The 14580-nt window shown below is 40.7% G+C and overlaps 2 protein-coding genes across 2 annotated transcripts; one reads left to right on the forward strand and one right to left on the reverse strand.

The window, feature by feature from the left end:
- Positions 1 to 1736: 1736 nt before the first annotated feature.
- Positions 1737 to 4876, reverse strand: LOC119732346. The gene is made up of 3 exons (XM_038205804.1): positions 4058 to 4876; positions 2569 to 2817; positions 1737 to 2313 (listed from the first exon to the last, which is right to left on the reverse strand). Exons 1-3 carry the CDS (start codon positions 4874 to 4876, stop codon positions 1969 to 1971), a joined length of 1413 nt encoding a protein of 470 aa, XP_038061732.1. The 3' UTR covers positions 1737 to 1968.
- Positions 4877 to 10313: 5437 nt separating this feature from the next.
- Positions 10314 to 13682, forward strand: LOC119732522. Its single transcript, XM_038206080.1, has 4 exons — positions 10314 to 10504; positions 11275 to 11519; positions 11650 to 11767; positions 12185 to 13682. The coding sequence occupies exons 2-4, from the start codon at positions 11315 to 11317 to the stop codon at positions 12219 to 12221; spliced, it is 360 nt and encodes a 119-aa protein (XP_038062008.1). The 5' UTR covers positions 10314 to 10504; positions 11275 to 11314; the 3' UTR covers positions 12222 to 13682.
- Positions 13683 to 14580: the final 898 nt, after the last annotated feature.

Raw genomic sequence — 14580 nt, forward strand, 5'->3', positions numbered from 1 at the left:
TGTTTAGTCATCTCGATTATAATTATAAACGTTAGGTTTCCGGAGAAAATGATTTCCACTTGGATAATGGTGTTTTCATTTCATAATGCTTTTTTATTTCTAACTACTTTAAATTATTTTTAATTTCAATACATTTAAAAAGGATAATATATGTAAGTATATTTGTACAGAAAACCCAGAAAACCACAGCATTAAACTATTGCTACTTTCCACTATTTAAGCTTCACACAAATATTCTCTTACATTTAGCCTTCGTGTTAGTTGCGTATGGCGCGCAAATTCATATTTAATCCCGAAATATAGAGACATCTCTATTTTAATATAGAGATCTCTATTTTTAGACGTGCAAAATTGAATTTAAATCCCAAAATAGTTCTATTTCTTATGGCGATAGCTTCTAAAAACAGATAATTTGTTTCCAGTCGTCGTGTTCAGCAAGTCGTATGACGGAATGTTTGGTAAGATTTAAAGAAATTTCTACACTTTGAGGATTCCAATTCGCGTCTTTAAAATGCTGTTACAGTGTCGTTATATCAGTTTGGCCCCTTATTGCCTTTCCAAAATGAAGTGTACTTCGGTTATGACTCTTCAGTTGACACAACGTGTAAGACCGTAAAAAGAATGAAGATATCTCTATTTGACAAATAAAGATTGTGTCCTCTGTTTTGGAGCTAGGCGGAACGTTCCCACACTTATGAACAAGCCGTGACGGCCTTTCGCCTCAGGGTCACACATTGACATTTTGTCCAACCGAGGTGGGCAATTCGAGCCATTGATAATGCAGTGCACCACCAAGAGTTTGCCTTGGAGAGTTCGTTTTTCCCAGTGCACTGTGGGAGATGGTCGACAAATTCGCAGCGCAGGTACATTTGAAATTGTTAGTTTTTTCCGGTCAGTAGTTTCGTAAGCGTATGGTTCGAGTATATGTTTGCTCTTTTCTTTTCTTTTTATCGATATGGTGTATTTTTGTAAGGCAGCAGAACGCTATGCCCCAAACAAGTTAGCTTAAGATGTCGTCTGACACTCGTTCAAATGGGCCATGTTTTGTCGACCGTAAAGTAGCAAAATTTACACTCCTTGGCAAACTCTTGGTGGCGCACTGCATTGCGAATCGCCCGCATTGTCAGTATTTATGAGCAAAAAAAAGTTGTAAAAAAAATGTGCCTTTATACCTACAGGCCTACACACAGAATGACGAGTTTTCTCCTGCTTAGTGTCCTAAAGAGTTCTATAAAATTCGAAATTTTGTGTCCCACAATTGGAGATTTTTAGTATTTACAAAGAGAACAGCATAATTATACCAACCTCAGACACCCAACTGAACCCTAAAGCTGCGTTCGTATTATGTACGAAGTCACTACGAGTAATTATTGTTAATATTCCAGTGGTTAATGTACAATGCGCCCGCACTAGGATTACTTTTGGCTCGCGGAAAGTCATTCGGTACATAAAACTAATAATGTAATGCTAACGCGATCTAGTTGGCCCTGTAAAACTTACCGCAGACGCACTGTAAAACTTACTATCGACAGACAACACTTGACAAATTAGGAAGCCTTGTTTACCGGCTGTCCGCTTTGGACTTAATTTGGTTAAATAGACAACAGTTCTATAGTTGACAACAGTCTCCGTTAGTTGTAATCCCAAAAAAATCTCCAGTGCGAATGAATACGGCTCTTAATGATCATTTCAGTTCACCAGTGTTTTTGCTTTAAGACATCAATATTGCGCGCGCGTTCGAATCTTCGGCGGAACACATAGAGCTATATTAAATATAGCTCTATGGTGGAACATCATCACAATGCATTTCTTCTAGCTGTTTCACAGCAACACTCTGTTTTGTGGTACCGACCTGTCCAACTGTCGTTATACAATGATCAACTTGCTCCTATTTTTACATTAAATAAGCGCGGTTTATTTTAGTGTTTTAGTTTTCTTCTCTCCCTCTCTCATCTTCGTTCTATTGTTTTAAGTCTTGAGTTTCACCTTCTCGTAATGCGCGGTGATCATCTTTGTGATTTCCTCAAGGAAGACCTTTCTGTTTTGAACCTGTTCCTCCGTTTCTCCTACCGACTTGACAACCTTGTCTGTGTGGTAATCTTGGAGAGCTCCCAACAGCAGCTTCTTTCGTTGTTTCAATGTGGGCTTGTCATTTCTGCCCTCAGTCTCCTTCAGTTGGTCGAGGTGAGTCTTGGTGAACTTGATGGAGCTATTCCGGGATGGATGGTGGTCGAGAAGGTACTTTACGAGGCTGACTGCACTTGTATTGGCCTTTTTGAGAGCTGTGATCTCATCTTTTAGTGTATCTAGAACCTGCCAGTGATCACAGAAGAGGGATTTTAAAACAATCTTGAAGTTTCCAGGAGGCTTTGTGTGAGTGTGTGAATGTTGTAGATGTACACGTTCTACTGAATAATTCTGGCATGTTTTGCTATACCTGCTTATGAAGTCAGGTTGGTAAATGGGCACATTTAACCGATATGTGTTGCAGTAGCTTGTTCCATTTTTTTGTCTTAAAAGAGTGCTGAAATGTATCTGTGCTTTATAAAAAAAAAATATGCCATTCACCTTTTGTTTTATTTCCTGTTGTGCGGCTTCGTCTCTCCATCTTTCCTCATCCTGGATCTTCTTGAATCCCACTACACACTGCGTGTACCACTTGTGACCAATGAAGGTCCTGGGCTTAGCTGCCTCAACCAGCTCCAAGCAGCGCTTGTAATACACCTTGGTCTTGGTTTTTATGAGCAAGATTTTCTCGTTGATTAGGCCGAGATAACTTAAGGCGGCTGCTTCTTGCTCCAAGTTTAGCTCAGCTGCCTGAAGTGATGGGGAACATGACGGTTGTAACAAACATTTTTTTAACATAGAAACCAGATCTGTTAAGTATACAATATGTTGTTGTTATGCGCCTATCAATTGTTTCCCCCCCCCTCCCCCCCCCCCTGGCTGCCCCTCCCAAGACGTGGGAATTGTCACTTTTGAAGTGACAAAATCACTACCTCTTGTGCAAAATTTAAGTGACAATCCCCGACCATGCCCCGACATACATACGAGGGGCTCATTAGTGATTGCCTTTCCATGTAGTACGCCAATGTTAACAATGCAATTTGAGTGACCAAAATCCCCACCCTTGGGCATGAAAAACATGACCAAATCCCAACATCGGACCTGGGGCAGGGGGGGTGGGGAAAATATTTGATAGCCGCATTATAGGTCAATCGTCCCTGCACCGGGGTGAAATCACAATCCGGTGTGCTAATGGCTTTTGCCTAGAAGGCGTGCGACCTAATTGGTTAGCGTGTACTGCAATATCTGTTGTGACAGATAGAGTCGGACATGTGCTTTAGTGACGGTCTTAATTTTGGTCTGACCATGCAGCGCGAGGTACGCAACCTCGTCCCCAGAGCTTATTTATTTTCAACCTCGTTTCCAATAGTAAGCCCTTGAATGGGAACCCGCTTCCTGTATCGTCATTCGATACCCATCATACCGCAATTAGCAGGTAATTGATTTATATCTTGCACTTGGCACCAGACTTTTCCTCATTAGCATACGTATCCAATTTTTTGGATATGCAAATTATCTAATACCAGGCAGAGAGGGCAGGTAGTGGTGGGAACGTACTGCTCGACACCCTGGGAATAAGGGTTTTTGGCTACGTACGAGTCTCTGTAAGCAGTGCTTCTTTTCAAATATTTCTGAATTCGACCTGCTTGCCCAAATAAGGGTAGTCTGCGTATCAGACATAAACGTGGGCAAAGCCACGGATTAACGTTTGATCATAAGGCTTTTATGTGATTTTATATGGAGTGGTCTTTAAAGACTGTGACGTCATTTCGATCAGAACTGTGGACTATGCCGTGGATTGGTCAAATCGGATGCTATGTCCTTTTCTACCACAACAATACGGAAGACCAGATAGAAGGCGCCCGCTACATGGTCAGAATCAGTCTCTTTTGCATAATTAATTTCCGAATCTGCTCACATGTTACAGACCCTTGCTGTGCAAGCGGATATTCCTCAATGATGCTTGTTTTTAAGTAACTCCCCTACATACCTTGAGAGTAGCTTGTTTGAACCAGTCCACCGCATCCCAGACCATGTCCATGTTCCAAACCTCCTCGTCCAACAGATTCACAAGCATTGCCTCTCCATACTTGCGAGCCTGCATGGACTCCGCTGTGCAGATTTGAAACTGCGCATCCTGCTGAATGACCTCCAGGTTTACACGAACCTCATCCGCTTCAAGATCCTGCTCAGCAAGCTTCCCTTTCCGTAGAATACTGAGAGCCTCTTCAACCGGTTGGTGGATGTCGTGGAGAAGTCCGAGACTTTTTTGATATTCACCTTTTTCAAGCAGACAGACTGATTCTTTAAAGAGAACATCAGCAATGTGATACCTGGCCAATGCAGAGAGCGCCTCACCATCGGGCAACAGCTTCAGTACCTGGTACATCTCTTTAAGCTTCTTCTTAGGGTCATCAAACGTACCGATAATCTCCAAGATCTCAAAGTAAGAAGCCTTGATCTCCTCTTGCAGCTTGGTCCTCCAGGTGTCACCCAGCAGAGAAGCACCTCGGACCAAAGCCTGGCCGAGGTATTTCAGAGCCTCTCGGAATGTTATGAGAGTCTTCGCATATCCTGTGTCCTGTTTGTCTTTCATGTACTCTTGGGCCATCCTCTTTGTAGCCATTCCGAGATTCTTGGTTGCCGAAGACCACTCGCTCGCCATTCTTGGTCCAGTGGCCTCCGATGCGGCCCTGGCATATAGATTAATTGCTGACTGAAGTCTAGAACACTTGAGGACAGGAGACAAGCCCTCTACAAGTGCCGCCTTGTATTTTACATTGCCTGCTTTCCTTAATTCCTCCGACATCATGAATGCTTTAATTTTCTGTTGATAATTGAGGAACATAACAGTGATGTAGTGCCTTGATGCTGGGCCTTGGCCTTAAAGCTGCCTTAAGGCTGGATTTTAGGGCCTTGGCCTTGGCCTCGAGGCTTGAGGGCAAAAGCCTTGGCCTTGGCCTTGGCCTTGAGGGTTCAGGGCCTTGCAATTTTGAGTCAAGGCTCTTCAAGGCCCATAGATATGGCATTTTCCAGATAAATCTGTTCGAAATTTTGCTGTTACCATTTTAATTGTATAACCATGGAGGAGGGAAGCACCCTATAGATTTGCGTGTTGGGCACACTTCCACTTTTGTAGCATCCCATTTTGTTACCATTGTAGTAGATTTGCTGCAAAAATATTCCGTACACTTGTGGGGCTAATGAGATGATCACTTTAATTGCATATAACTATGGAATAGATCTGATTGGTTGTATATGTCTCCCTGATAAGTGCTAAAGATTTACATGTATCTGTTTTAGATAATGCTGATATTTCTGACCATGTTGGGCCAGCAAATAAAAATTTCCCAAATCAGTTTCTTGGATCCCCCTTTTGTTACACTTGGGAGAATTGTGTGTCAATATAGAAGTAAATCATTATTGAATTTAGTTAAACCATATTAAAGACCTGAACTTATACTTTAATAGATACAGTGCAGTCATAAAACGGTGTAGGCCTATGCGAGCATGTTGATTGCAATTAAAAAATGTTGTTCTTCGTAACGAGCACTTCGTGACGATAAGGGCGGATCCAGGGGGCCAAAAGGGGCCATGCCCCCCCCCCCCCAAAAAAAAAAAACATATTTTTTTTATGTGTCGTCGTACTAAAGGCAGGCAATGAGTACACCACCATGTTTTCCTCAAAAAACATCGGTTAAAATGGTCAGAAATTGCCTTAAATCGCACCACAGAGCATCTCGAATCCAAACATTTTCGGGGCCCTTAAGCGGGCCCCGAAGCCCAAGCCGTAATTTTTTGACCCACTTTTTTGTGGGGGACCAAAATTTCTTTGTCCCCCCCCCCCAAAAAAAATTGTGTTCTGGATCCGCCCTTGCGTGATGATGTGTCACTCATGTGACTATAATTAGTTCTATATCAGTGGTCATTTCAACAGGGCATTGGCCTTGGCCTTGGCCTTGAGGGTTAAGCCTTGGCCTTGGCCTCGAGGCTTGAGGGTCAAAGCCTTGGCCTTGGCCTTGGCCTTGAGGGTCAAAACCTTTGCTCCAACACTGGAACATAATTACAGATATCATTACATCTTTAAAGCACCTCTGGGAAGATGGTCAAGATCAAGTACCTACACACAATTAACTCACCGTCATCGTTTTCTCCTCCCCCTCCCCCAGGCGCGGTTCTACGGGGGGGGGGGCAAAAAAAATTTGTCTAGCCCCCCCCCCCAAAAAAAAAGTCTTAAAAAAAATTGCATTAGCAAAAAAGAAGGATTGTGATGTACATGCGCACGGTCTCCCCCTTAACTAAGAAATAGCCGTGACAAGGGTGCATTAGTTAATATAGTGTGAATGATTTTAGGATTTTATTGGCGCTCCCCATTGAAAATATGGCATGGCCCCCCCCCCCCCCCTCCCCCACCACCTATTGATTTTCGGAGGCCTAAGTGTCTGAAAAAAATAACCGGTCAACATTTCAGCACGCCTCCCTGAAAAAATTCTGGATCCACCGTGCTAGCCCCCCCCAAAAAATATTGGTTCTAGAACCGCGCCTGCCCTCCCCCTCCCTCACCCCCGGTTACATGTTTGGTCATTGTATACTGAGGGAAAAATACTCAAGAAACCCAACTCTGGGCATTGCCTTTTTAGATCCTTATGGCAGTCTTCCGATGACATAAACCTGCGGGGTTACGATGGATTCACGCAAACATAATTAAGGTGCTGTTATACGTGCCAGAAATTTTGTATCCCTTGCAAATCACTTTAAATGAAAAAGAAAATTAAGTCACGCTACATTGCTAGAAAAAAATAAAATCTCAGATGCTATAAGCCCGGGCCCGTAGCAGCCTACTGCATGACTGTTTGGATATCTTTTTATATAAACGTTTTATTTTGCAAAATTGTATTTTCTGCTTTGCATAATATTTGGACAAAGGTCCTCATAATGTAAATTTCTCCCTGATACTAGCACAACATTCGCATTGGGGCCAACCAAAACACTAACCTTCGATTTCCGCAGCAAGGTAAACGATAACACACAGAGCGAGGTTCCTCTCTGAAACTAACGTTAGTGGAGTTGATGACGAGTTGTGTCCTACACAAAAAAAACAGTCGGAAATCAGAAATGTTTAAACAAAACTGCAGCGGATGTGTTTCCGACGCGACCGAACATGTATACTATACAACACAATATCCGGGAATTTCACTATACATGAAACGGAAATACCCGTTTTATAGCTGCCTGCAAAGGTCACGGCTTGCTGGCTGAATAATAATCACAAAGAATCCGTGTCACAAGGGGGTGCTTTTTTATTTTATTGAATATTAATCAGCATTTCACGACAGTTGGTACAGCCTATTGAATATGTCAACTGTTATTGATTTTTGGGGTGTGGTATTCCGAATATTCATAGCGGGGAAATTTGGAAGAGTTTGTGAGGTTTGATTTTACTAACATTTGAAGGGCTGTTTTTGTTTCGCTCTTGGGGCGTTTAGGCTGGAAGAGTTATGTGTTGTTACTTGTTAGTTCATGTCAGAGACTGCAGGAGCTCAGATCGGTGGTGCGATAGCAGCTTGAGTAACTCCAGCTTAACAAGCTCATCAGGAATTCACATGTAACGCTTGGGGACAGATGTACGTTGTAAAAGTGAGATCGTAATGTGGTGGTCTACCCCTACTGTTACATGTATTCTAGGGTTGGGGTCCGTCCATATACTTAAACATGGATGAATCTGGAGTCTGACACCAATCAGTCACTTCTCATTGTTTATTATGAATCTGATACTATAGGTCATAATTATAAAACACCAAAAACAAACCCTGAAACGAAAAATAAGTAGTGCCAATTTACTACATAAATATACACAAAGCTTGATAATCATAATCATATGTGGGTTCTAGACATCAACACAGTGTAAGTTGTCTTCGGTAGAATAATAAATATATGAAAACCTTACCCCAGGGTCAGTCAAGCCTTAATGTTTATTGACGACTCATGTACATGGAGTGGTGACTGTACATTTTCCTGGAGCTTTAATCGCCAAAAATGCCACTATTCCGTCCCATTTCAGGATGCATGGTTGTGACTCCTGAGTTCCTGACATTGGTGTATTCTCATGCATCCGAATTTCTCGTCGTCCACTCAACGCAAAAATTCTCATTCAGGGAAAGTCCCTCCGCACCGTGCAATAGCGGTGTCATAGAGAAAAATCCCTCACGACAAACACACCATACACAACGTTACGGCGGTGGCCTATCATACCGCCGTCTCCCACAGTAAGAGACCCTTAAAAAACGGCCTCCACGAAATGGTCCTTTTTCCCTCCACAAAATTGTCCTTTTTCCCTCTATCCCAACCCAGATTCCATTAAACATACCTCAGAGTCATACCATGCACTCAGTCATTCACAATACTAATGATCGACTTCAAACAGAACAAAAGTTACTAAAGTATGAACAAATGATGATTTCGGTGGCTCTGCTTCAGAAAAATCGTCCAGTGCTGCACTGTCATGGCCGGCTGTGGTGGTTATAGTGTGCCTCAGCTGATCAGCCAATCAGATTAATCCTTGATTATTCATGCTGAGTAGGACATCCAACAGCCGTCGGGTCAGTAGTACATTCTGCATGTACACAGTAAAGTAAATTGGCCATGACCCGACGGCAGTTGGATGTCCTACTCAGCATGAATAATCAAGGATTAATCTGATTGGCTGATCGGCTCAAGCACGCAATAACCACACCACAGCCGGCCATGACAGTGCAGCACTGGACGATTTTTCTGAAGCACAACGACCGAAATCATCATTATTTTTCATATTTTAGTAACTTTTGTTCTGTTTGAAGTCGATCATTAGCTTCGTGAATGACTGAGTGCATGTTATGAGGTATGTTTAATGGAATCTGGGTTGGGATAGAGGGGAAAAGGGCCATTTTGTGGATGGAAAAAGGACCATTTCGTGGAGGCTGTTTTTAAGGGTCTCTTACGATCTCATTTTTACAACGTACATCAGTCTCCAGCGTTACATGTGAATTCCTGATGAGCTTGTTCAGCTGGAGTTACTCAAGCTATAGACCGTGGGCCAGAAATCGTAGCGTGCAGAATCGTTCGGAGTTTTTGGTGGCAACTTTTTTTCTTTCCTAATGGACTCCTTTTGTGACACTGATTAATATTTTTGATGTTGCCGGCAGAAAACCCGGCACACTAATGTGAAAATCAAGGTAGAAAATTGCCACTTTCCCGTCGCGTCGGCGATGTTTTTTTGAACGCCGATTGAGGGCGGTATGCTGCAACCTCGAATCGGCGCTTCGTAGGTGATTTAGAAAATCGCGTTAATTTTCCCGGGGACGAGGACGTCAGGAAGAACATGGCGGCGCCCGTCTTCAGACTGCGCAATAGTCGTAGCCTTGTTGCCATTTTGTGATTGGACAATGAACGACGTTCATTTGATGGCGTCTTCGTACCTCCAGCCAGTGCAAGTAGCTGCAAGCGGGGTCGCAAGTAGTGGTGCTTACCGTACGCACCTGGGATCCGTCCGCACTCGATCAGTATACAATACGTTCAGAATCATTTTAGTGACGGTCAGTTCATAAATGAACATCATGTAAAGAAAATAAATTCTGATATTTTCCAAATGATCTATGATTACATCGTGAGATCGTTTAGACACCCCCCCCCCCCCATAAATGCATGAAAGCATGGAGGAAAGTGTGACGGAATTGGAGTGTTAAGTAATTCTTCCGGTCGCATTATCAGTCCTTTTTAGATTATAAGGGAGGTATTTTTTTAATTAAAACAATTATTGAAGAGAAAAGCAGGGATCAATTTAATACGCACAATATGTACATAAAATTAATAAATTTACATTCATAACATAATTTTTTAAAGAAAGCATGAATATAGATGAATAATATAAGTTTCTTTTTAAAGAGAGAAGTATTCCATTCCCAAAGTTTATGCACAAAATTAATGTCCAACGAATCATTGCAGATAGCTTGCAATGTTCATTCACATATCGAGATGTATACACAGTAGGGTTTTGTGAAATGATTTTTCTTTTCCCCCTTTCTGTATCATTATGTGAACGAAATGTGTCACAAAAAAACCTGCAGAATCTGGCCTTGTACGATGAACATGTACATGCGGCGCCCGTACGTGTACATGGTACCGTACGTACTTGCGTACATGTACTTCAACGTCGTTAATTGACCAATCACAAAATGGCAACAAGGCTACGACTATTGCGCAGTGTCTTCAGGACGTGCGTTGGCGAAGAAAGCGGTGAAATTTCACCATTTTCAGAGACGAGCTGGAAGAAGTTTGTAACTTGTTGTCAGAAGTGACAAGAATTGGATGGAAAGGAGAGAGGAGTTGCCCAAAAAAGCAAAGATATAGCGAAAAACGAACGACCAAAGGCCGAGTATGGCTACCACCGGCATTGGCAGATGTAAGTTTCCAATTCCAAACGTGTCGAATGTTAATTGTTATCATTGTAGTGCAGTGGGGGGGGGGGGGGGGGGGGGGCTATTTATACTATTTTAATACGTAACTGAAGTCATTTTTTAAAGCAAATAAATAGGTTGTGTTTGCTATTAGTACATTGAAAATAAAATAGGATTGGACAAACATGACAATCCGAGTTCTGACAATGATTGAGTATTTTGGGGGAAAGATAACCATATTTGGCCATCACTTGTCACCCTTTACAGTCAGAACATTTGAAACTTGTCTTAAAATTTGTAATTGTGTTCTCAGTAAATAATTCAATATTTTCCCTGCTAAGTTTTTAGGACAGATTTTCACTTTCTAATGGCTGATAGGTCACTGAAGGGAAAAATTAGTGATGGCCAGATTTGGGAATCTTTCACTTATTTGTTTCACTTGTATATCATTACAGCAGCTGTAACGTAATTGTCAACCTCTGTTGTTAGTCTTTATAGCATTGTCTGGTTCTTGTAATACTCAATGTTGGGATCCATGGCTGTAAGAGCCAGACTATAGACAGGTTGGTTTTCGGACATTCTGTATTTTTCTTTTTAAGAGCCACGGACATAAGGGATATTGATTACGAAGGGAAAAAAATTAATTCTACTTCTACAAGAAGTATGATTTGATTACAAACGTACTTTGAACTGAAACTTTCGGATCTCTATTGTTTAAATCCAATCAGCCATTTCATTGCCAAATATTTCATCTGTCTCGTTCTCATTTCAACAGATTCTGCAATGTATCAAAAATAAAGCGAGCGAAACTGAGGATGGAGAAGAGCTCAACTAGTGAAGGAGGTGATGGCGCAGGAGATGTGGTAATCCCCCGCAAGAGAAGACGCACAGGAGAGAAAGAGCAAAGGACCAGGCATGCTCTACCAGTGGAGTGCATCATATGCAAGAAGAGCAAATGGATCCAGCCGCCATATGGACCGCGGAAAAAAGAGCCACTCACAAACTGTGAATATGAAAAAGGTACAGTCATAATTACATGTACATGTATATAAAGTGTGACATCACCATAATGTCATATAAATGGAAAGACATTTCCACATAATTGTTGAAACCACTTTGAACCAGATTTTTTTTTCACTATATTTTTCAGGTGGACAAAGGCTGCTGAACTACTCAATGATGAATCCATCCTTCTTGATATTCAAGATCAAGACATGGTGGCAATCGAAGTCCGGTATCACAGATCATGCCACAAGAATTACATCAAGGTAAGACATTGAAGCTATCACCAATGTTGTGTTACTCCTCCTCCCCCCCCCCAAAAAAAAATAATGCAGAACCTTCTTTATCATAAAAAGTGGCTAGACGTTTGGAATATTTTCTGTTGATTTAGAGCATGGCAGCTAGTCAATGTGCAAGGTGATAATATTTTCCTATTTTATGGAAAATTATTAAGTGTGTGACTAAAGTCAGATCACAGTAATAGTGCCCTTAATTGTAGGATATAGTGCCTTTAATTGTAGGAAATACTAGGATACTTAAAAAAATACATTTTCTATGGGCATGCCATCACATTATATTCATGTAAATTAGATAACTTAATATGCATGCAACTATCCTCCAAAACATTTCTTGTAAATGCAAGAAGGGACATTGCAAGTCATGAATTTGTTCTTGTGTGGCAGGCGACTTGCCGTGTACAGACTTGTGTCGTTGCAGTGATTGTGAGAACACCACTACTGAAGACATCGAATGCCTGTCCAGCGATGACGAAGAAAGTGACATTGAAGACGATGAATAGACACAGGGACTTCACGTAGTACGGAAAAGTTTACATACATGTATTCATCATCAGCCATATTTATGTGTTTGCTCATTCTACATGTACTTGTAAATATGCATAGCTTTTTTTTTGGCCTGGTGTAGACAGCAGAAACGTGATTCGCCATGATGCCTTTCAGGAAGAATATTTCTTTGGTTTGTATTTTACAGCAAATTCCAGTTTTCAACAGTATATTTTTAGGCTTATGACAATTCCTCATCTACAAATAGTTCTTCCAGCTCCACCTTCTGTTGACCCAAGTTGATGCTTGAGACGAGCGCAGCAGCTCCACACTGAAGTGAAAAACTCAATATATGTAATGCCTTGACAATCCATCATTGCATAATTGCATACTTTATTACAATAATTATGACATACATGTATTTGGAATTATGGAAGTTCCAGTTCTAGACAGTTCATTTTTGTGTTAATGGCAAATTCAGTGATACCTTGAAGATTTTTTTTTAGAAAAAAAAATTGAGTATGGCCAAAGATTTATTTGTTGCTTATTTATTAATTAATTACCACAAAATAAAACCTTTCCAATTAGGACATTGTTGGAATCAAATACTCTACTTTAGGTAAATGACATAATTCGGTAATCTGCAAATAGGCCTAAGTCTTTGAACTTCATATGTTATGAAAAACTTGGTGATATCTTGAAAAAAAAATTTGGGTGGTACAAAGTGTTGACTGTGGTCAACTTAGCGTTACTCGTTGATAGTTTGAGAATTAATTACCATTTATTGTTTGCCTCTTTAGGTAAATGAAATAAGTCAGTCTTCTCCAAATAGTTTTTCCTTTCATAAACATTTAAGAACAAAAGTTGGTGCTGTTTTAATTCAATTTGTTGCAAAATTGCACAATTAATTACCATAATTATGTAATTATGTGATTATGTTAAATTGGAGACGGTTCATTTTGGATTAATGACATACAAATGTACATGCAATTCAATACTTTCAGCCTCACATGCAAAAATTCAGTGATACCTTGAACAAACTATTGGCATAAAAAACACTGAATATGGACAAAGCGTTATTTTGTGCATAATTTCATATTTAATGATCACAACAATAAAACCATTAATATGATATTTTCCTTGGCATCAATATAACAATTGTTTTAGGTTAGTTATATAATGCAGTCGCATACAATTATAGAAAAAGTCAGTCATGCCTTATATGGAAAAGTCAGTTACATGTATGCCTTCTGTGCCAATTTGCAATAAAACATATATGAGCATTGTTTTTGCATAATTAAAGTACATGTAATTAAATAACCACCTTGTTTATGAACCTACAAGTGTATAGATTTAATGATCATTAAATATTCTAAGTGGGTGACGATCTGCATTTAAATCGGAGTAGCCGTTTCTGAGAACTTTAAGGGGATGGATCCGGATACTGCCATCGGTCGCTAGGGGCCCCTAATAGATTTTTCTTGGGGGGGGGGGGGTCAAACTTTGGACGGCGATTGTGACTAAACGTGCAACTTGTCAGCTCGGCAACAGGAAGAATTGAATTCAGCACCCTCGAATTGACAAAGAACAAGCATTTTTTTCTTGCCACCAAAATTTTTTAACGGACTTCATTTTCTAGGCGAGATAGGATTTCTGGCCCACGGTCTACTAGTGCGATAGCACAAATTTGTAGAGCGCTAGCTCGAGTTCTTTTTATTTAGGGAAAATGTATTCACTGGAATTAGTGGCGATGGGCATGCAAGAGATTCTACGAGCGATAGCTGCAGAGAATGTCAAACTGTTTAGAATGTTATACCGCGCCGCCGATCAGCCAGAATGTACCCACTGGGGATCTGGCAGATCTTTTCTGCCCTGCAGGGAGTCAGGCTTTAAAGACAGCTCTCTTCTAAAAAAAACTGTAGTTTCTTGTATCATTTAGCTTTTTATCAACTTCCTGTTATTTTGCTGTCAAATATACAGTATTCGATACAGTATTCATTTGCAATTTATGACCATGTCACTATTTACAAAGTCATGTATTGATTTTGCGGATCGAGGTTGACATACTGATAACAGCCGTTCATTAAATGCCAACGCCCTGTTACATAAATTATTAGATGTATATTGTTTAAAATATATGTAGATTTTGAACCGAACACACTATATTTGTACTCGGCAAAAGCCGCAGTTGTACAAAATCCATTTGTTTTAAGGCTCACACTATTTGGCAACATGTTTCTATTTTATAAATGCATAATTTGTCAGGGCTCCCTTTTGTGGAGTTACAGTTGGATTTG

This window comes from Patiria miniata, unplaced genomic scaffold (assembly GCF_015706575.1).
Source record: "Patiria miniata isolate m_02_andy unplaced genomic scaffold, ASM1570657v1 HiC_scaffold_24, whole genome shotgun sequence".
NCBI lineage: Eukaryota > Metazoa > Echinodermata > Asteroidea > Valvatida > Asterinidae > Patiria > Patiria miniata.